The sequence below is a fragment of the Emiliania huxleyi genome, assembly GCF_000372725.1.
Source record: "Emiliania huxleyi CCMP1516 unplaced genomic scaffold EMIHUscaffold_87, whole genome shotgun sequence".
Classification (NCBI taxonomy): domain Eukaryota; phylum Haptophyta; order Isochrysidales; family Noelaerhabdaceae; genus Emiliania; species Emiliania huxleyi.
The window spans coordinates 224,186-243,784 of record NW_005195508.1 but is presented as its reverse complement, the minus strand read 5'-3'; the positions used below and the strand labels follow the sequence as shown (position 1 = coordinate 243,784).

The 19,599-nt window shown below is 64.9% G+C and overlaps 6 protein-coding genes across 6 annotated transcripts; 3 read left to right on the top strand and 3 right to left on the bottom strand.

Moving 5' to 3' along the window:
• Window positions 1-219: 219 nt before the first annotated feature.
• EMIHUDRAFT_219652 (hypothetical protein) lies at window positions 220-1,557 on the top strand (the record flags this gene model as incomplete). The annotated part of the gene is made up of 1 exon (XM_005758313.1): window positions 220-1,557. One exon carries the CDS (start codon window positions 220-222, stop codon window positions 1,555-1,557), a length of 1,338 nt encoding a protein of 445 aa, XP_005758370.1.
• Window positions 1,558-2,126: 569 nt separating this feature from the next.
• On the top strand, window positions 2,127-3,055 carry EMIHUDRAFT_453561 (hypothetical protein; the record flags this gene model as incomplete). Its single annotated transcript, XM_005758312.1, has 1 exon — window positions 2,127-3,055. Exon 1 carries the CDS (start codon window positions 2,141-2,143, stop codon window positions 3,053-3,055), a length of 915 nt encoding a protein of 304 aa, XP_005758369.1. The 5' UTR covers window positions 2,127-2,140.
• Window positions 3,056-7,695: 4,640 nt separating this feature from the next.
• EMIHUDRAFT_45786 (hypothetical protein) lies at window positions 7,696-8,321 on the bottom strand (the record flags this gene model as incomplete). Its single annotated transcript, XM_005758311.1, has 3 exons — window positions 7,696-7,747; window positions 7,821-8,009; window positions 8,065-8,321. Coding segments are annotated over 3 exons (498 nt in total), but the record flags the coding sequence as incomplete, so codon positions are not given.
• A 2,079-nt stretch (window positions 8,322-10,400) lies between these two features.
• Window positions 10,401-11,152, bottom strand: EMIHUDRAFT_107086 (hypothetical protein; the record flags this gene model as incomplete). The annotated part of the gene is made up of 2 exons (XM_005758310.1): window positions 10,401-10,499; window positions 10,577-11,152. 2 exons carry the CDS (start codon window positions 11,150-11,152, stop codon window positions 10,401-10,403), a joined length of 675 nt encoding a protein of 224 aa, XP_005758367.1.
• Window positions 11,153-13,355: 2,203 nt separating this feature from the next.
• EMIHUDRAFT_219647 (hypothetical protein) lies at window positions 13,356-15,519 on the bottom strand (the record flags this gene model as incomplete). The annotated part of the gene is made up of 3 exons (XM_005758309.1): window positions 13,356-14,348; window positions 14,433-14,561; window positions 14,635-15,519. The coding sequence occupies 3 exons, from the start codon at window positions 15,517-15,519 to the stop codon at window positions 13,356-13,358; spliced, it is 2,007 nt and encodes a 668-aa protein (XP_005758366.1).
• Window positions 15,520-18,603: 3,084 nt separating this feature from the next.
• EMIHUDRAFT_68829 (putative mitochondrial chaperone BCS1) lies at window positions 18,604-19,401 on the top strand (the record flags this gene model as incomplete). The annotated part of the gene is made up of 1 exon (XM_005758308.1): window positions 18,604-19,401. A coding segment is annotated over one exon (798 nt), but the record flags the coding sequence as incomplete, so codon positions are not given.
• Between the last annotated feature and the right edge of the window lie 198 nt (window positions 19,402-19,599).

The following is a 19,599-nucleotide window of genomic DNA, read 5'->3' as shown; positions in this document are numbered from 1 at the left end:
AGAGAGAGGGAAAGGGGGAAAAGGCCAGCACGGCTGGAGCACCTTTGAGAGCACGGCTGGAAAGGAGAGAGAAAAAAGGGAGCAGGGAGAACGTAGATAGAAAAACTACGGGAATGTACGGATCTCTCTCAATGTACGTGAGAAAAACCGGAAAAATTATGATGAGCGGCTGAGCCGCAATTGATTGAGGACGCGGCGGCACGACGCTCTGCTTTGCGTATGGCCGCCGTCCAACCACCTGCTTGCCTCGCGGATCTCAATGACGATCTGTTGAGGAAGATCATCAGTCGGCTGGCCGAGTCTGAACTAGCTTCCGCGGTCGCCCTCAAAAGATGCAGCAGCCGCTTCAAGGACCTCGCCGCCCCGCTGGTGGCAAACGCTGTGTCAGTTACAAACGAGAAGTGGCAGAGTGCAGCATCCAAAATCGGCGGCCCAGTCGGAGCTAAGATAACAGGCGCCCTCGAACGCAATGAGGTGCTGACGTCCTTGGACGTGGGCGGCAACAAGATCGGGCCAACCGGCGCGACCGCAATCGCCGAGGCGCTCAAGGGCAACGGGGTGCTGACCACCCTCGACCTGAGCGGCAACGAGATATGCAGCATTGACGAGGACGGTGATGGTGAGTACGATGCGTCCGGCATCGTTGCGCTCGCGGACGCCCTCAAGGTCAACGGGGTGCTGACCTCCTTGGATGTGCGCAACAACAAGATCGGCCCCACCGGCGCCACCGCGATCGCCGACGCCCTCAAGGGCAGCGGGGTGCTGAAAACACTCACCCTCCGTTCGAACAACATCGGCGACGAGGGCGCGAAGGCGATCGGCGGCGCTCTCGCAGTCAACGAGGTGCTGACGTCCTTGGACGTAAGCGGCAACAGAATCGGGCCAACCGGCGCGACCGCGATCGCCGAGGCGCTGCGCGTCAATGCGGTGCTGACCAACCTCGATATCGCGTACAATGACATCGGCCCCGGCGGCGCCGAGGCGATCGCCGAGGCACTTCAGGGCAATGGGGTGCTGACCACTCTTAACTTGTCAGGCAACCCATTATTCCGCGGCGGCATCGGCCCCGAGGGTGCCAGCGCGATCGCAGAGGCCCTCAAGGGCAACAAGGTGCTGAACACTATCAACCTCCGCGGCAACTACCTTGGCACGGAGGGCTGGTGCGCGATCTTCGCGGCGCTGCGAGACAACAAGGAGAACAAGATCGAGTCATGGGACCTCTCACGGCAGGGCATCGACGTGGAGGTCGCCAAGGTGCTAGCGGAGTACGTCTCCGGCAGCGCGGTATTGACCTCCTTGGACGTGGGCGGGAACGCGATCGGCGACGAGGGTGCCACGGCGGTGGCCTCCGCTTTGGAGGTCAACGGGATGCTGACCAACTTGAACCTCCGTCGCAACCGCATCCGCGACGAGGGCGCGGCTGCGCTGGCCTCCGCTCTTCGCGTCAACGGGGTGCTGAAAAACATCGACCTCCGCTACAACAGGTTGGGCGACGAGGGGAAGGGAGTAATTCGAGATGCGGTGAGCGGGCGGGAAGGGTTCAAGCTCGAGATGTGAGTGTGAGCTGAGGGCGGGTGTAGAGGATGTAAGTGTAGAGCGCTGTAGAGCTGTAGACAGTGAACCGAAAGGGGAGACAATTGCTGTGAACATGGAATTTGAATAACAATCTCAATGAGAAGAGGACGGCCGATCGACGAATTACACGCGCGAGCTCGCGAGCTCATCTGCATCTCAATCAAATCTCAGGGGGTCGCCGTGTGTATCCTTGATGCGTGACTATATACGGGGTGGTTTCCGCTGACGCCGGGGACGCCGAGGGACGCGACGCACATGATAACGAAGCAGGGAGCATATACACTGAAAGGGAGAAGAGGAATGGGGGAAAAGAGAAGGGTCCGGTTTAAGGGAAAAGGGCGCCGAAAAGGGCGCGCTCATCCGTTTCACCCCAGTCGACCCCCCCCCCCCCCCCCCAGCCTTGTTATTGAGAAGAAAATACGTCCTATGGCGCTGTGCGCTGGTCTGTGAGAGGTTGAGGTGCGAGCCCTGGAAGGCCCTGGGAATGCGGGGAACACATAAGGGTCTGATCACACAGTCGGATCAGGGTCAGGGGGGAGTGGGTTGTCCTCCTTTGGTTCTCACCATGGCCGACTGCAAGCTGGCGCGGCAGGCGAAGCAGGACAAGCAGAGCGGCGGCGGGTGCTGCTCTCTGCCGTCCAACGTGCCGGACGCGGTGGCGGAGCAGTTCCCTGGCGGCATGGGCTGGTGGGACATGCCCAGGCCTCAGCAGCGGCTGCCTGCGCTCCGCGGGGCACTCAAGAGCTTCCCCTGGCGCGAGGGCGCGCCTCAGCTCTCTGGCTGCGTCTTCAGCCAGGCGCCCGCGGCGGAGGCGGCAAAGTTCATGTATGAGGCGACCAAGGTGGACGGCGTTTGGGATCTGCTGCCCGAGAAGATCCGCGGGGTTTACTGGATGCGCGGCAACGGCGTCTCGGAGGAGCTCACCTCGCTGCAGTACGGCGTCTACTACCCCGACCGCCGGCTCCTGCTCGTGCCCTTTGCGCCTGCGACGTGGGGTTGGCCCGCAGGCACGCCCGCCAATGCTCCCTACGGCGGTAACATATACGGCGGAGACCTGACTTACCTCTCGGCGGAGACCCTGCTCGGTGACGCCGGCGCCACCAAAGACCCTGCTACCCGGTCCGCCAAGGACTGGCTGTGCTTCTCCTACGCCTGGCGAGATAGCTCGCTCGAGGACGCGTCGCTCGGCGCGCAGTTCGGCCCGCTCGACCAGCACGGAGGAATGCAGGTGGCGGGCTGCATCACTGGAAAGTTTGGCCTTCACCAGCTGCCGGGCGAGCAGCCGGGTGCGCTCTGGAATCGCTCCTGCAAGTGGGGCGTCGGCCGGGCCGCTTGCCTCGAGTTTGGGAGTTACACCCTCACAAAGGTGATCGACGCGGCCGGCGCGCCGCTCGAGCCGAATCACTCGGAGTTCGTGGACTACATGGGAGACGTGCCAATCTTTTGCTGGACCGGGTTCGAGGACGAGGGTGGAGAGTAAGGCTTCGCCGCTCTTGCCGTGGCGAAGTGTTACACGCGCGACTGTCGGTTTGGTGTGCAGCACTGCTCATGTGAAACTCGCCCCCGGTCGGGGGCGCCTCACGAACTCCACCGCGCGCGGAGAGGCCGCGCGAGACCCAACCGTCACCCGCACCCCGCGCCGGTCCACAGAGCCATGAGCTGAGAGAACCCGCATGGAGTTCCAACGTCGTATTTTTCTCGAGCATGAGGACACAACCGGTAGGGGGGGAAGACCGGCGAGAACCGGTGAACCGCACTCTGCAGAGAACACACGAGCTGCGCTATGTGCGCCTCTCTATCTCTCGAGACTCTCGCTCGCAGCGCAGACCCAAATAACCGCATCGCCATCTGCTCCCTTCTCAGCCATTGAGAAAGAGGGATGGCGCGAACGGAAGGCCGCGGTGCAACGCGCGTCCGCTCGCTTCGAGGCGCGAGCGCAAGTCCGCGTCGCCGAGCGCCTCCGCAGCGGCAGCGAGGTCGACGAGCAGATGCTCGAGTGCGCGGAGAGCGCGCACCAGCTCGCCCTCCCACGCCTCGCCAAAGCACGCCTGGTGCGACTCGACGAAGGAGGCGCCCGAGGCCCACGAGAGGGTGGCACGCGCGAGGGCCTACGCGCAAGACTCGCTCCTCCCCCACCCGCCCTCTCCCTGCGCGAGGGCCGCGCGAGGGCCGCGCGGGGGGGAGCACCGAGACGATCGGAGGCGGACCGGCGGCGCCGCCGTCGCTGCCGCCCTCATCGCCCACGCCGACGGTGGCAGAGACTGGAGCGAGGGCGGCAACCACCTAGCAGAGGGTGGTGTGAGGTCGGTGAGGAGCAGGACCGCGCAAGCTGGACCAGAGTCGGTGTGGCGCGGGGTCACCCTCCCGCGGGCTCCGCGCATCTGACCAAGCGCGCGCTGGAGAGGCGCGGGCAGGTCGAGCTCGGCCGCGGCCTATTCAGAGGCGCGAGAAGGCAGGGTGAGGGGGGGCCGAGCACCGCCAGGGGCAGGGCGGGGCTCGCGTCCGCTCCTCCGCCCTCTCGTCGCCCTCGCCGCCCGCCGGCGAAGTGGCGCTCCTGGCAGCGGCGCGCTGCGGGAGGAGGCAGGAGGCGGCGGCGGCGAGCTCGGCCTCGCTCAGCCCTCGCAGCGCGCCGCTCATCATCACCTACCGGCGAAGAGGGGGCGCCAGGCCAAATGGAAGAGCAGTCGGGGAGGGAGGGGGGGGGGGGGGGGCTCTTGCAAGGCCTGGGAGGGGCGCACCTCGACGGCCAACATCGGGTTGACTCCCTCGACAAGCGCGGCGGCGCGTCCCTTGAGGGTGAGCAAGCCGTTCGCATCGACGCACCCCAGCGAGCGGAAAGCCGCGTCGAGCGAGCCGCCAGCCGCCGCAGGCGAGTGCCTAATTAAGCAATCAATTATCATTTAATTAAACATTGATTAACTAATTAATCAGGCGAGTGCCGCAAGCGAGTGCCACGTCTCCCCCGCCTCCTCGGCCGCGGCAGTCGCCAGCCGGACCAGCCGCAGGCGGTGGCACAGCTGATACGCAGCCGCAACCGCGGACCCCTCCGGCGCCGGCGTCGCCACGATCTGCGCCTCGACAGCTGCGATCTCGTCGAGGAGCGAGAGCAGCGCCGCCTAATTAATTAATTAATTATTATTAATCTGCGCCTCGACAGCTGCAATCTCGTCGAGGAGCGAGAGCAGCGCCGCCTCCTCGGCGTCGTCCGCGCGGTAACCGACGTAAAGGTCGCGCGCCTGCATGAGGAGTGTCTAGGTCTAGGGTCTGGGCAAGTGTCTGGGCATGTGTCTGGAAGTGTCTGGAAGTGTCTGGGCAAGTGTCTGGAAGTGTCTGGGCAAGTGTCTGGAAGTGTCTGGGCAAGTGTCTGCAAGTGTCTGGGCAAGTGTCTGGAAGTGTCTTGACAAGTGTCTGGAAGTGTCTGGAAGTGTCTGGGCAAGTGTCTGGAAGTGTCTGGGCAAGTGTCTGGAAGTGTCTGGGCAAGTGTCTGGAAGTGTCTGGGCAAGTGTCTGGAAGTGTCTGGGCAAGTGTCTGGAAGTGTCTGGACAAGTGTCTGGGCAAGTGTCTGGAAGTGTCTGGGCAAGTGTCTGGAAGTGTCTGGGCAGGTGTCTGGAAGTGTCTGGGGAAGCGTCTCGCCGGGTCGAGCGGAGGCAAGTCGCCGTCGAACTGGGCGAGGGCAGCCTCCAGGGCGAGGCCGGTCGCGCGCCGGCCGTGCTCGGAGCGCAGGTCGCGCGGCACCCAGAGACGCACTGCCGAGAGGTGGTGCACGTCCGACAGGGGCAGGGAGACCAGCTGCAGACACTCGCCGAGCTCCTCCGCGCCGCTTCCGCTTCCGCCGCCGCTGGACAGCCGGCCGTCACAGACGTCGCACTCGGCGGCGCCGTTCGGCTGGCCCAGCGTCTCCTCCACCGCAGCCTCCAACGCCGCCTCGCCTTGGGTCTCGTCCGCGGCCACCGCCGCCGCTCTCACGGCGGCGGCGGCGGCGGCGGGCAGCAGCACACGCAACAGCACGCTGCCAACAGAGGGGACGGAAGAGTAGCTGTGCCGCGTCGGGATGCCGGAGCTACTGATGTCGCCGCCGTCCGCCTCGCCGTCCGCCGTTGGGCGTGGTAGCGCCGCCTCGGCCGCCTCGGCCGCCTCGGCCGCCTCGGCCGCCTCGGCCGCCTCCGCCTCCGCCTCCTCCGCCTCCGCCTCCGCCTCCTCGACACCCTCCAGCCCCTCCTCCACTCCCACCTCCGCCTCTCCTCCTCCCCGCTTGCCCTGCGGCGCCCGCCGCTTCCTCCCTCCCCGCGCACTGACAACCACGCCCCACGCCACCCCGCCCCCCTCCCCGGCGCAGACAGCGACGGCGCGGCCGGGCTGCAAGTGCGACGCCTGCACGCAGCGCGGTCGGAAGGCGATGAGGAGCACGGTCGGAAGGCGAGGACGGCCTCTCCCCTTGTGAAGGGGGGGGAGGGGGGGGTGCGGCCGGCGCACCGCGCGGAGCAGCAGCGCGCCGCGCAGCCGCTCGCAGAGCTCGTGGTGGCGCAGTCGCCTGGAGAGTCGCGGGGAGGGGAGTGAGGCGACGCCTCGCGGAGCAGCGCCGCGCGCGCAGACGCACATGTCGAGCAGCGCTTCGGCGGCGGCGGCGGCGGCGGCGGGAGCCTCCGCCAGCTGCGAGGCGAGGCGCGCCGCCGCCGAGGAGGCACGCGCGCGCCGCTCCTCGTCGCGCGCACGGGACTGCGACGCGAGCCACGCGCCGAACGAGGAGGTGGCGAGGGCCGCGACGGAGGCGCCCTCGATGCGCGCCATCTTGAGCGCCGTTGAAGCAGTGATCCTGGAGACAGGCGCGCGGCCACGGGTGACTACTCATCTCTCGTCGCCAACTCCCCGTCGAAACGGCAAGCCTGTGCGACGGCTGGAGCGGCGCGTGCCGCCGCGAGAGCATCGCCTCGCCGCTCGCCGCCGAGCACCACTCGTGCGCCAGCAGAACACACGCGCCGAATGCGTCCTTGCCGCGCCGGCCGGCCCGGCCGGCCATCTGCGTGTACTCGGTCGGCAGCATCAGCCGCTGCCGCGTCCCGTCGAACTTGGATCCGCCGCCGGTGAGGAGGACCGTGCGGGCCGGCGTGTTGACGCCCATCGCGACCTACTCCAGTGTCGTCCCCCGGGTCTCTCGGGGCGATGTGGACGCGTGTGCAAGTGTCGTGTGCAAGTGTCGTGGGGGTGCCGTCTCGGTGGCGACGAGGAGGGGGAGGAGCCCCTCCGAGAAGAGCAGCTCGCTCAGCTCGCGCAGGACAGGCTGCAGCCCCGAGTGGTGCACGCCCACGCCGGAGAGGAGGAGAGGGCGGGCGACGCCGATCTGACGCGACGCCTCCTCCTCCTCGCTCCCTCTCCCCACCACACCTCCCAACGCGGCGTCAATCACCTCCCCTATCGCCTCTGCGTGTGACGGGGCAACCAAGCTGGGACCGCGGCTGAGCATCGCAGCCAGCGCCTCGCACTCGCGCCTGTGATCGGAACCGTCTAGACGTGTCACGGACGTGGACGTGCGCCTAGGCAGCTGCCACCAGCGCCGCAATGCGCGCGCCGCGACGCGCAAAACGCAATCGCCGGCAGCATGCTCTCTGCCCCCGCCCCGCCGCCGTCCGCCCCGCGAGCGGAAGCCTCGCCCGCGGCGCCGCCTGCGAGGGCGTACAGCAGCTCGGCCGCCGCGGCACACCGCTGCTCGAGCCGCCTCGTCGGCGGCGCTGTCGGGTCTGCGGCTTGCGGCGTCCTCTTCTTCTCGCCTATCGGACGCGCGGGACACGAGACACGTCCTCTTTCCACCGGCGTGGCACGTGGGAGGGCAAACCGTCCCACACCCCCCTCCGACGGCTCGCGCGGCGGCGAGAGCCCCTCCACCGCCTACCGGGGGCACGTCCGCGACACGTCCACGCCGCGCTCCCCACGACAGTCACGCGCGAGGGCCGCCCGTCGCCGACTCCCAACGCGCGGCGTCGTGTCTAGGAAGGGTCTAGGAAGTGTCTAGGAAGTGTCTAGGAAGTGTCTAGGAAGTGTCGCCGACTCCCAACGCGCGGCGTCGAAGGCGGCGCCGTCGCCGCTCTGCACGAGGAAGAGGTCTCTCGGGCGGCGGGCGGAGGCGACGTAGTGGCGGAGAGGCACCGGACGCGCCGCGGAGTGGACGAGCTCGCAACTACAACACGAGACCGCTCCACAATATCTCATCGAGATGCAACCCGGCCGCCGCGAAGAGGACGCGCTCGCACGGCGTCTGGCGCAGCATCGCCAGCCAGCCCGCGAGCGCCGCGCCGTTTGGGATGGTGGCGGAGAGGAGGACGACGCGCACCGCTCGCGGCAGCAGGATGAGCGCCTCCTCGATGACCCAGCCGCGCGAGGGAGAGCCGAGCAGGTGCGCCTCGTCAAAGACGGCCCAGCGGACCTCGCGCACGAGCTCGCTGCCTGCGCACGTCAGGGACGTGTCACGGACATGTCCAGGACGTGTCGGCGGACCTCGCGCCGAGTTCGCTGCCGCGGTAGAGCATCGAGCGGAGCACCTCGGTCGTGAGCACGAGGCAGCCCGCCTGCGGCTCAGCCGAGTGGTCGCCCGTCAGCAGCCCGATCTCGCCGGGGAAGATGCGGCCCAACTCGCGGTACTTTTGGTTGGAGAGCGCCTTGAGCGGCGATGCGTAGACGGCACGGCCGCCGGCGCCGAGTGCTGCACGCACCGCATGCTCCGCCACCAGCGTCTTGCCCGCCGAGGTTGGTGCTGCCACGACGACCGAACGACCGGCGTCGATTGCGCCGCATGCAGCACGCTGGAAATCGTCGAGCTCAAACGGATACGGCGCAGGCGGAGGCGTCCGCTGAGAACCGTCAGGCGGCACGGCAGACGGATCAACCTCCGCGCCGTCGGGCATGAGCAGGACGTGCTGCATTCTTGTTTAGCTGTTTGTTTTTTATTCTCGAGGTTCTCGAGGGGACCCCAGCGCCGGCATCATCCGTGGAGGCACAAGTGTTCGAAGAGAGAGGTGGCCCTGAGCAACGATATGGCTTGGCGGCAAATGATCGCAGTGGGCGAAGAGTCGTCCTTGCGCGAGGAGAGCTCGATAAACTCGAAACTGAGCCCTGGCTGTCAGGCTGTCAGGTGCTGTCAGGTGATCTGTCGGGCTGTCGGGCACTGTCAGGCACTGCCAGGTGCCTCTGTCAGACCAGCTGTCAGGTGCTGTCAGTGCTGTCAGGTGCTGTCGGGTGCGTGTCTGACAGGCGAGGTGATCTGTAGCTGTCGGGTGCTGTTGGAGCTGTCGGGTGTTGCTGTCAGACGCTGTCGGAGCTGTCAGGGCTGTCAGGCTGCTGCTGCTGTCAGACGTTGGGATGTTGCTGTCAGGTGCTGTCAGGTGGTGCTGTCGGGGTGGCTGTCAGGCTCTGACACACATCAGCCACACTTATGACACTATCAAGAGGGCGCTGGCCGCTTCTTGCTCCGCTGCTGCTGCATTTGTGCGACAGCAAGAAGACGCGTCCAACCAACTGCCCCAGAGTACGGGAGACTTGCCTCGATTCTGCAGACGTGCTGCTGGACGAGTGGAACCACATCGTGTGGGACAAGCCAGAATTTGGCCCACCGTTGCCCGACAATAGCAAAGAGCTCATCCACGTCGCTTTCTTCGACACGCGGCCGAGTCCGAGCCTGCGGGAGATGGGGCAGGCCGCGACGATCTTCAAACACTCCCATGTGGTGGTGCATGCGCTGCTAGCGCATAAGCCAAGTGCTACGGCTGTGCCGCCAAGCACACATGCCAGCAGATGAGCCACCCACGCCGAACCTCTTCTGGGTCACTTTCGCCTCACTTTGCAGGTCGACGTCGAGGCGCTGATGGCGCATGCACGCGCCGCAGTCATCGACCATCCTTGGCTGATACGCACAGTGTTCACCGTTGGGCAGGCGCGCTCAATTTGGCATGCACGGCCCACGTCGCATGCAAGTTGCCGACAGCCCATGAGGTATTTGGCGCCGTAGGACGTCCGTCTCTCCGAGGCAACCTACTTGGTGCAGCGACCCACAGCGCCGGAGCCTTTGGCGGATGCCGAGCAGGTGACAGCGCGTGCCTCTGCCATCTCACCTGTCAACGTCAGAAGTGTCTTGCCGCAACACAGGTGGAGTCTTTTGAGACAGAAGATGCCTTTGATCTTTGCGTGTCACCTCCAGCCGACTCCGCCGCTGAGGAGACTGCCGCCGACACTAGCAGCGCCGAGCTCGATCTACCTGCGCCTGAGCAGACGAGTGAGGAGGAGGCGCAGACACCAGCCGATGCGTCACCTACGCCGCCACCCGCTAGCGAGGCTCTGGGCAAATCTGTGGAGGCCTATCTGAGCGAGTTTACGGCTGCAATGGAGGTGAGATTGTTAGAGATAGATAGCTTTGGGCGAGGTTTCGCTATGACGCGTGTGGTCTGTGGAGACATTGCGCGTTTGGCCTTGGTAGGCGAGACAGGCAGCCCAGGAGGCACTACTCCAGCAACGCATTGAGGCACTCGAGGCGAAGGTCGGCAAGGCTTGAGATACCGGCGCTCTCGCTTCACCTTCTCACGAGATGGCCAAATGCGTAGACCGAGGTGTGATGTGACATGTGTTTATGTGAAGGCTGCTTGTCTTGGTTGAGTTCAAATTCTTCGCCGCGAAAGGCACATCCTCACACCTCAGCTCCGTCCGCTCCCTTTTTTTGATTTTAATCCTTTTTTACACGAAAGGATCTCCGGAAAATCGGCATAATGTCATCTATAGACTATCATCGAGCAGAAATGCACGAAAGGCAGCAACTACGCACACACGACAGCACGCTGTGGCCCTCAGCCCTCGTAGACCGCCATCAGGTCGGTGCACGCGGCGTGGAGGCTCGCCTCCTCCTCGCCCAGCGCGACCCACCAGCGGGGCGGCAGGCAGCCCGCCTAGAGGCAGTCTCAGACGAGGTCTCGGTCCCGCCCATGTCTTCGGGCCGCCCTCCCACCCCGCGGCAGGAGACCACCGGTAGGGCAGGGCCGAGCAGCGCAGCGGCAAGCGCGATGGCGGCGGCGGCGATCAGGGAAGGCCGCCGCCGCACGCAGTCGGCGGAGGCGGCGGCGTCGTTGGCGATTGCAGCGGCGAGCGTGCAGAGCTGCGGTGGAGCTCGCAGTGCGTGGAGGTAGTTGTACAGGAGCCGGTGTGGAGGGTGGACGGCGGGCTCAAAGCCGAGCGCGCGGAGCAACGACTGCTCGTGCTGAAGCAGCGCGTCCTTTCGTCGCCAGTAGGTGCGCGAGTCGCGGAGCACCTCGCCGCGTGCAGCGAGGTGGACGGCGTTGACCACGTCGCGTGCGCGGCGTGGCTGCTCGCACGCCTTGCAAGCGGCGAATAGGCACGCTCCCACCCGCGCTGCAGCCTCCTCCTCGGCGTCAGCGCCCGCCGCCGCCTCTGCGCCGCCGTCTCGTGAGCCCGCCGTGGCTGCCGCAGGCATCGGCGGCGGCGGAGAGGTCGCATAGCGCGTGAGGTACGCCGACGCGGCGAAGGACGCAACGTCGGAGAGCTCGAGCCGAGCGGCGGCGATGCGGAGGTGAGAATGTTGCATTTGGACGACACCACCGCGGAACAGCCACCGCGGAACAGTCGAGCGCCACAACTCCGGCCGCAAAATGGCAACCGAGTCGCTGGGTTCCGGCTCGTACACTGGGGTGCGAGTTAATGCGCGGTTGGGGGGGTCTGAAAAGGGGAGTTCCCTCTCTCCCCACCCCGAGGACCTCTGCCCAAGCTGATGGTGCCCAGCCCAGAGGGCCTCAGGGGCTGTAGAGTCACACCTAGCTAGGAGAGGGGGTAGCTCACACCTTGTGGGCCGCACTGACCCTTCTCCCACGTGCCCTTGCCCGCCCCTCTGACCGCCGCCCGAGAGGCCCGACTTTGAGGGGCTGGTGAGAGCCCCCACCGTTGCGCCCTCACCTCACGCTGACATATCCTTTGGGAATGCCCATGGACTCTAGGGACCTGGGGGCAGCTTTGCCCGCGGGTGCCATGCTAGGCTATGGTAGCCATTCTCCCAGATTCTCCGACGAGGTCGGAAAAGTGGCCAAGGCGGCCTCCGCGCAAGGGTCGTTGGGATTTTCTGGTGACTCAGGAAGGAGGGGTCTGCGCCAAATAAAAATCGGTTCCGTGCTGTCCGCTCCCGGATACGCCTGGCATAATTTATTAGAAGTCGAGGCTTCCACTTCCGCCCGAGAGAAAAATCCCTCTTGTCTCTCAGCCCACTTGCCCATAGCCGCCGAGACTTCACCGGTTCTGGACGCGTCCACTCTTTACGTCCTTCATGAATGTCGGCGCCATTCCTTCACTCATTTCCTCTCTTTCCGATTGAATAGAATTGCACAACAAAAGGCATCGAATAGACATAGCGGGAGGGGCACTCTCTCTCTGTAGGCAGGCTGCCCTGGAGCAGCGGCACCCTAGATAGAGATTCTTTGAGGCCCCAGCTAACGCCGAGGGGCTACAACAAGCGCGTCGGCATGCGGTGAAGAGGGAGACGCTCATTCGAGAGTATCCAGGGGGCGGGCACTCTCTCTGTTGTGCGAGGCGTGAACCGCGCCATTCGCTCTCACCCTATAGCTCTCACCTGGCAACCCTGCCTGTCTGCACCCTGAGGGAGGGTGCAGAGGATGTAGAGTGTAGAGCGCTGTAGAGCTGGAGAGCTGGAGAGCGCTGTAGAGCTGTAGAGCTCTACATCCGCCGCGGGACGAACTGCCTGCGTTGTAGAGCGATGTAGAGGCGCTCTACAACGTGAAATCTCTACAACAAACTCTACATCATAAGCGGCGAACGAGGCACGGTCGCTCTCCGACATGAGGCGCGTTGCACTTGCCAGTGCTGCTGGCCTTCTGTCTACCCGCCCAATGGGTGGCAGGTGCCTCTGCTGCTATGGCATGCCTCACGGCTGCGACTGGCCGGCGCCTCGGCGCGTCAGCTCGGCTCGGCGTAGCGATAGTGGCCAGCGCAACTCGCCTGGACTCAACGCTCAGCCAGGAGCTCCCGCACGCGCTGGCGCGAGTCATGGCGCAGACAACGCGTCTGAATGCTCGCCTCGCCTCGCGCAAATGCGACCGTCCTCGCAGCCGACAGTCCACCGCCTGCTAAAGAAGCACAGCGACGAATGCGGCACCGGCGACGCATGGCAGGCTGGTCATGACGCAGTTGTAGGGTGTTGTGTGTCGTCAGAGTGACTCTCTGTGTGTCAGGGATAGTCAGGGCCGTCCATCAGAGCTCCAGTAAGCTCGGAGACACCCCATTAGCGCGGCTCGACCTCTTTGAGTCACTGCCTTCCTGGCGCGGTTTGGCTGTAGAGCCTCTACAACAAACTCTACAGCAAAATCGCGCTCTACATCGCTCTACAACGCAGGCAGTTCGTCCCGCGGCGGATATAAAGCTCTACAGCTCTACAGCGCTCTACACTCTACATCCTCTACACCCTCCCTCAGTCTGCACCGGTCTCGCGCGCGCGTGAACAGGGCTTAAGTGCCAGGGCATTGTGAACTCGACCGCCCAAAGCTGTCCCCCCCCCCGCAAACTTTAAACCACCATAAACTTCAGTCTGCAGGGGCTCCAGGCCCCAAATGACGTGTGAGTGTTAGAGTTGTTTGGTATTGTATTGCTAAAAAAAGCTCTCACGCTGCCAGGATGTGGAGGTCTTCACCCGCAGCTTATACCAAAGGCAGGTGGGCCGACTGATCGCGCCATCAACACACAAGGGCGTCAATCTCGTAATCCGAATCACAGACGGCGTGTGCCTTTTATATGGTGACTCGGCCGCTCTCGAGCACACCGCGAAAGCCTCGCCCCGAAGCGCGCACGAGCGGGTACGACCAAGGAAGCAAATTCACCTGCGTCACCGCCATCGCATGCCCCGGCTGCGGCCCGTGCTTCGCCTCGAGCGCCTCCAGCAGTGCCGCCTGGCCCGCGAGGCCGATCCGATTGTGCGAGGCGTTCACGCGACACCCCTGACCCGCGGCCGGGAGGGTAGCCGCGAGTGCCATCGCGCCCTCGTCGCCCACGTCGCAGCACTGCAAAGTCAGCCCATGCGACGGCTTGCCCGTCGACAGAACCGCAGCTAGCGCCACGGCTCCCTCGTCGCCAAAAGGCGTGAAACCGACGTCGAGCATCTGCAGCGTCGGCGCCACGCCGCGATGGAACACGTCACAGAGCGAGCCGACGCCGCGCGCGCCGAAGCGGTTTGCCTCTACGCAGAGGAACTCAAGCGCCGGGAGCGCGCCGTCCTCGAGCCCCGCCGCAAGCTCCGCCACGCCCTCGTCGTCGAGGCGTGTCCCAGATAGGTCGAGGGTCCGGAGGCTCTCGCAATGGTTTAGCGCCTCCGCCAGCAGCGCCGGGCTAGTCCACGCGTCGCCACGCACGAGCGGCAGACCCCTGTAGTTGAGCTTCTCGACCGTGCCCAGCACGGCCTTCGCCGTCTTCTCGTAGAGCGCCTGCACGGCCGCCGAGTCGGCGCCGTTGGTGAAGCGGCAAGCGGCGAGCAGCATCGCCATGCGCTCCGGAGTCGCGGGGAGCCGCCGCTGAGCGCCGCCGTCGTCGCTGGCGACGTCGATGACGAGCTTCCACTTGGCGAAGCCCAGCGTAGAGAGCTTTGCGCCCAACTCTGCCGAGCACCGCTCGAATGTCGTCCAGCCGCGAGTGTCGTAGGTCCGGCTCCGGTCAAAGCCGGCGGGCAGCTCGTCGGGCAGCTGCGTGAGCAGCACAACCGTCACCGAGGCGTGCGCGTACCAGAGGTCCTAACGCGGAATGTAAAGCCAATGTGGAGCGGTGCATGTTGTGGCGCTGTCAGGGGGAGGGGAAAGGGGTCGGCGTGTGCTCACCATCGTGTTCTCCAGCATGCGACCGAAGGCGGCCTTCTCCTCGCCCGACCGGCTCGCCTCATACGCGCGCCGCTTGGCAAACAGCGCCGGGTCCTTCTGGTAGCCCGAGCTCCAGTCCAGAAACACGCCCTGCGCGAGCCGGGAAGGGAGTGGCGGTGAGGAAGGGAGGAATGGTGGGCATGAGGCGGGGGAGGCAGCTCACCATGTCCGAGAAGCCGTATTCGCGGCACGCGCCGAGCAGGCCGCGCCCGCCGTAGAGGCCCCGCAGCTTGCGGGAGAGCAGCTGGAGCTGGCGGCCCTCACGATCTGGATGCGCGGCTTCAAGCCAGCAGTAGGAGACGGAAATGATCGGGAGCAGCCCGTCGGGGTTGCGCTTGCGGCCGAAAAAGCTCGCGATAAAGGCGAGAAAGGACGAGGGGGAGGTCTCCTTGTTGGCGTGCTCCAGGGCCTCCCCAAAGCCGGCGTAGTCAAAGCCGCGCCTTGCGCCTTGCTCGATCCGCCTCAGCTGAGCAGAGCTTAAGAAGGCCTCCTCTGACAGGTCCTGCCGCCGCGGGAGCACGCCGCCCCGCTCTGCCAGCGCCATGAGCCAGTTCAGACTGATAAGCCGCACATCTCCCGGCCGGACCTTGTCGCCGTCGCCCTCGAGGGCAGCCCAGATGGAGGCGTGCTCGCGGTAGCGGGCGCCGTCGTTGGTGTTTGAGCGCGGCCGTTCGCGAGCGTGAAGACCGGACTCGGTGTCGGGGAGCGTCGGCTCGCGGTTCAGGAGCTGTGAGGCGCGTCGGAAGAGGCTGTAGACGGCGAGGATGAGAGGGTTCCGGAGGAATAGCTCCTCGGATAGATGTGTCGCGATGAATAAGCCGGCGATCGGCAGGTCGACAAAGAGCACCATCGGAATCAGATATGGAAGGCGACGCCAGGCGAGGAAGGCGGGCACGCCGACAGCGCTGTCGGAGCTGCAGAGGCCGAGCGCGATCCATGGCGAAAATACGAGAACGACGAACGGAGAGGTAATCAAACAGAGTGCTGGCCAGAGCACGAAGCCCACGAGTGTCTCAACGCACGAGCGCGGCAGGCGGGCGGCCGTCATACACACCGGCAAACTGGAGCAAATGTGGCGGAGAGCAGGCGGCGGATGGAACGAACCGGGCTTTCTTTTTTGTAAAATTCTTTTTCTGTAGTTGCCGAGGAGAGAACGAGTCCGAGAGGATGAAGCGGCAGGAGAGAGAACGACGAGAGTGAGAAGACCTGATAATGGTTCGATCCTACCCAGAGTCGAACTGGCAGCCACTCGCACCAAGCAGGCGAGGTGTGGCTACGTGACCCAGAAAAGGCCAGAGTCGAGAGCAACCCTCGAGCTGGGTCGCTCATATACTCAACACGCCCCCACGACGCAGCACGAGGTTGCTGCTGTATTCGATACCGCCGTGTTTCGAGGTAGGGCAGGCGTTCCGGGACGCGAGTTCCCCGGGTTACCTTGGGCACTATTTTCGATCTTTTTCGTAGCTACACACGAAGGGACTCAAATCTTCGCAGACCGCCGTCGACCTGGGAGATCTCACCGGAGGTACCATGTTAATGGTTCGATCCTCCCCAGAGTCGAACTGGCAGCCACTCGCACCGAGGAGGCGAGGTGTGGCTACGTGACCCGAAAAGGCCAGAGTCGAGAGCAACCCTCGGGCTGGGTCGCTCATATACTCAACACGCCCCCACGACGCAGCACGAGGTTGCTGCTGTATTCGATACCGCCGTGTTTCGAGGTAGGGCAGGCGTTCCGGGACGCGAGTTCCCCCGGGTTACCTTGGGCACTATTTTCGATCTTTTTCGTAGCTCACACACGAAGGGACTCAAATCTTCGCAGACCGCCGTCGACCTGGGAGATCTCACCGGAGGTACCATGTTAATGGTTCGATCCTTCCTCCCCAGAGTCGAACTGGCAGCCACTCGCACCAAGCAGGCGAGGTGTGGCTACGTGACCCAGAAAAGGCCAGAGTCGAGAGCAACCCTCGAGCTGGGTCGCTCATATACTCAACAAGACCGCGAGGCGGCATGAAAGTCACGGCGAGAATTGGCGAGAGACTGCAAAGAGAGACAGGAAGAGGCAGACGCCCAACAACATGGGTCGGTGCTTTCCTAATGAACACGCACACACTGACGCACTTCCTAATGAACACACACACACTAATGAACACTATTTCAAAGCACAAAAGAGCCCAACCGTTCAGCAGTGAGATTCACCGCGAGAACGACGAGCGTCCGGCCGCGCACCGACTGCGGTGGGCGCAGGCTCATCGGCTGTGCGAGACAGCAGAAGTGCACGTCCCACCCATGTGTGCCGCGGCCCGCGGCCGCTAGTTGACACGAAGTAACGGCAAAGAGTTCGGGCTACACGATCGCCCGGCCGAATGCGTCCGGATTGGTGAGCGGGTTCTTTCCAACGACGGCAGCGTTGTCCTGCGGCGTGGTGGCGGGCGGGCGGTGGGGATGGTGGAATGGCGCAACCTCGAGAATCGGAGCGAGTGGGGCTGTGGCCAGTGTTTAGCCTGAGGGAGGTTCCCTATCAAGCCTCTAATGTGCTTCGTTGTCTCCATCGTCCGCGTGCTGTACAACTCTGGCCGTCTCTTCCTTCGCAAGGGCCCCGCCCCCATTGGGGCAGGGGGCGGGGCCCGCGCTGGGGGACCTCTAGTTGAGGGTCCGTCGCCGGCTGTGCCTCTTTTGGGTACCTGTGTCGAACCTGTGAGCTGTCGAGAGAGTGCTTTTTTGAACTCTAGTTGAGAGAAGTCTCCTCCAGATCGAGACGGACTTCATGAGCGGCCGAGCAATATTTCTTCATTAGTATTATTAATTGATGCTTTTTGCACGCGGCTGAGCCCCCCCCCCCCCCCCTCCCCCGCGCCCATTCCCTGCCCTCTCCCGCCACACACTCCGTCAGAGCCCTCTCCCCTCTTGCACAACAGGAATTTTGACAATTAACCAATTGGTGCAACTAATCAGAAAATTCAGAACGATGGGCTGGCCCATCCCGGAGTGGTTCGATCCCACACAAACCCGAGACGGTCGGTGATGGGAAGCGTCGTGCAGTGATCTCAGGCCCAGTGAGGTAGTGCATCCGACTAACCCGGATCCTGCTGAACAAGCTCCTCTTGTAGCTCGATCGGTCACACCGCCATCGCCGTCGGGGAGAGGGGGGACGACACTGCTTCGGCAGCGTGCACCTCGATCCTGTACCGTGTTTGTTATGCCCCCACCCAATTATGCCCCCACCCAATGAACACACCAGTGAGGGTGGGCGAGACGATCGAGGGGTCCCGTACCATGCGGAACTCCCAGTGCTCTAGGAATCCTAGTGCTCAAGCAAGAAGAAGAAAATCGCGAGCGAGTTCCCGCTATGGTACTTCCGCTCCCCACTCACTGCGTGCTTGTTCTCCCGGCTACCTTGCTCGGAGACGCGCAGACGCGCTGAAGCGCAACAACAGCCATCCGAGCGTTGCGGTCACGAGATCCGCCCCAACTCCGCAATTTTCGACAACGCTATGCTCGCCCGTGTGTCCAGCCGCCACGCTGCTGTGTCGCGAGGTATGTGCACAGCTGTCTCGTCCGTGCTCTCCAACCAGTTCGCCACCGGCGGCCTCACCGTCGGAGCCGCCGGGGTAGCGCTCGCTGCAGTAAGATCTCTCGGCCGATATCTGGGAGAGGTCATCGTGCGCCGGTGCGTCGTGACGGCAGAGATTGACTCGCGCGACGACAGCTACCGCTGGGTGCTGACGTGGCTCATGAGCCACCCGGAGTTGGCGACAAACACCCATTTCACCGTGTCCACAACGCTGCGCCGCTATGGACACACCGCGCCGGAGGACGAGGAGAGCAGCGGCGGCTCGGACGGCATCCTCCTCCTCCCCGCGGGGCGGCGTTCCCTCACGTACTCCGGCAAGCTGCTTCTCGTGAGCCGCGAAAAGGAGCAGGAGTCGGCCTTCAACTCGGGCAAGGAGCGAGAGTCGCTCACGCTGCGGCTGGTGCGCGGCACGCAGCAGGACTTGCGCCACCTCATCTCCGAGGCGCGCGCCGCCTACATCGAGCGCGAGCAGGCGCCTCACCGCCGCCCGCGCACGGGGTGGTGCGGCAGCCGCCTGGCCACGCCTCGAGAGACGTCGCCTCGCTCTAGGCGCGCACCGCAATCTACTTCACGGACGAGTACGGCGGCTGGAACCGCGTCGCGTCAAAGCCGCGCCGGCCGCTCGGCTCCGTGGTCCTCGGGCGGGAGGGGCAGGGCTCGGAGCTGCTCGCCGACTGCAGCCGCTTCCTCGGCGCCGAGCCTTGGTACGCGGCGCGCGGCATCCCGTACCGGCGCGGCTACTTGCTGCACGGCCCGCCCGGCACCGGCAAGACGTCCCTCGTCGCGGCCCTCGCGGGAGAGCTGCAGCTCCCCATCTACGTGGTCTCTCTCTCGAGCGCGCGCTTGACCGACGACTCCTTCGCAGAGGCGCTCGCCGGAGCCGCGCGCCGCTGCGTGCTGCTCCTCGAGGACGCGGACGCCGCCTTCGCGGGAAGGCAGGCCGTCGCCGGGGCTGCGGGTGGGGGGCTCACCTTTTCGGGCCTCCTCAACGGCATCGACGGCGTCGCGGCGCAGGAGGGGCGCCTGCTCTTCCTCACCACCAACCACGTCGACCGACTCGACGAGGCGCTGCTCCGCCCGGGCCGCGTCGACGTGCGGGTGCCCTTCGAGCGGTGCGGCGGCGAGCAGCTGCGGCGCTACCTGCGCCACTTCTACGGCGAGGGCTCCGACGCCGCCGCCGAGGAGCTCTGCGGCTGCGTGCCTCCCGGGTCGCTCTCCGTCGCGCAGCTGCAGGGCGCTCTCATGCTCGCACCGCACGACCCGAGGGCGGGGGTCGAGGCGGTGCGCGAGATGCTCGCGAGCCAGGCGGGGACGTCAAGTGGAATGGCGTCGGAGAAGGGCAGAGAAGACGCGTCGTAGTCCCAAGGGCGGAATATCGCGCCGCAATCCGCACAATATCGCGACATAAATTAGACACTTTAGAGCCGTACAATGAAAACACAATTCGGTGTGCCCTCTGGCCCCTGGGGGTGGTCCCGTGGTCCTCCGTTCGGCGCGCGAGTCACAATATATCAGCCTCACACCTCGAAAGCCTTTTTGCTGCGGAGCCCAAACGCA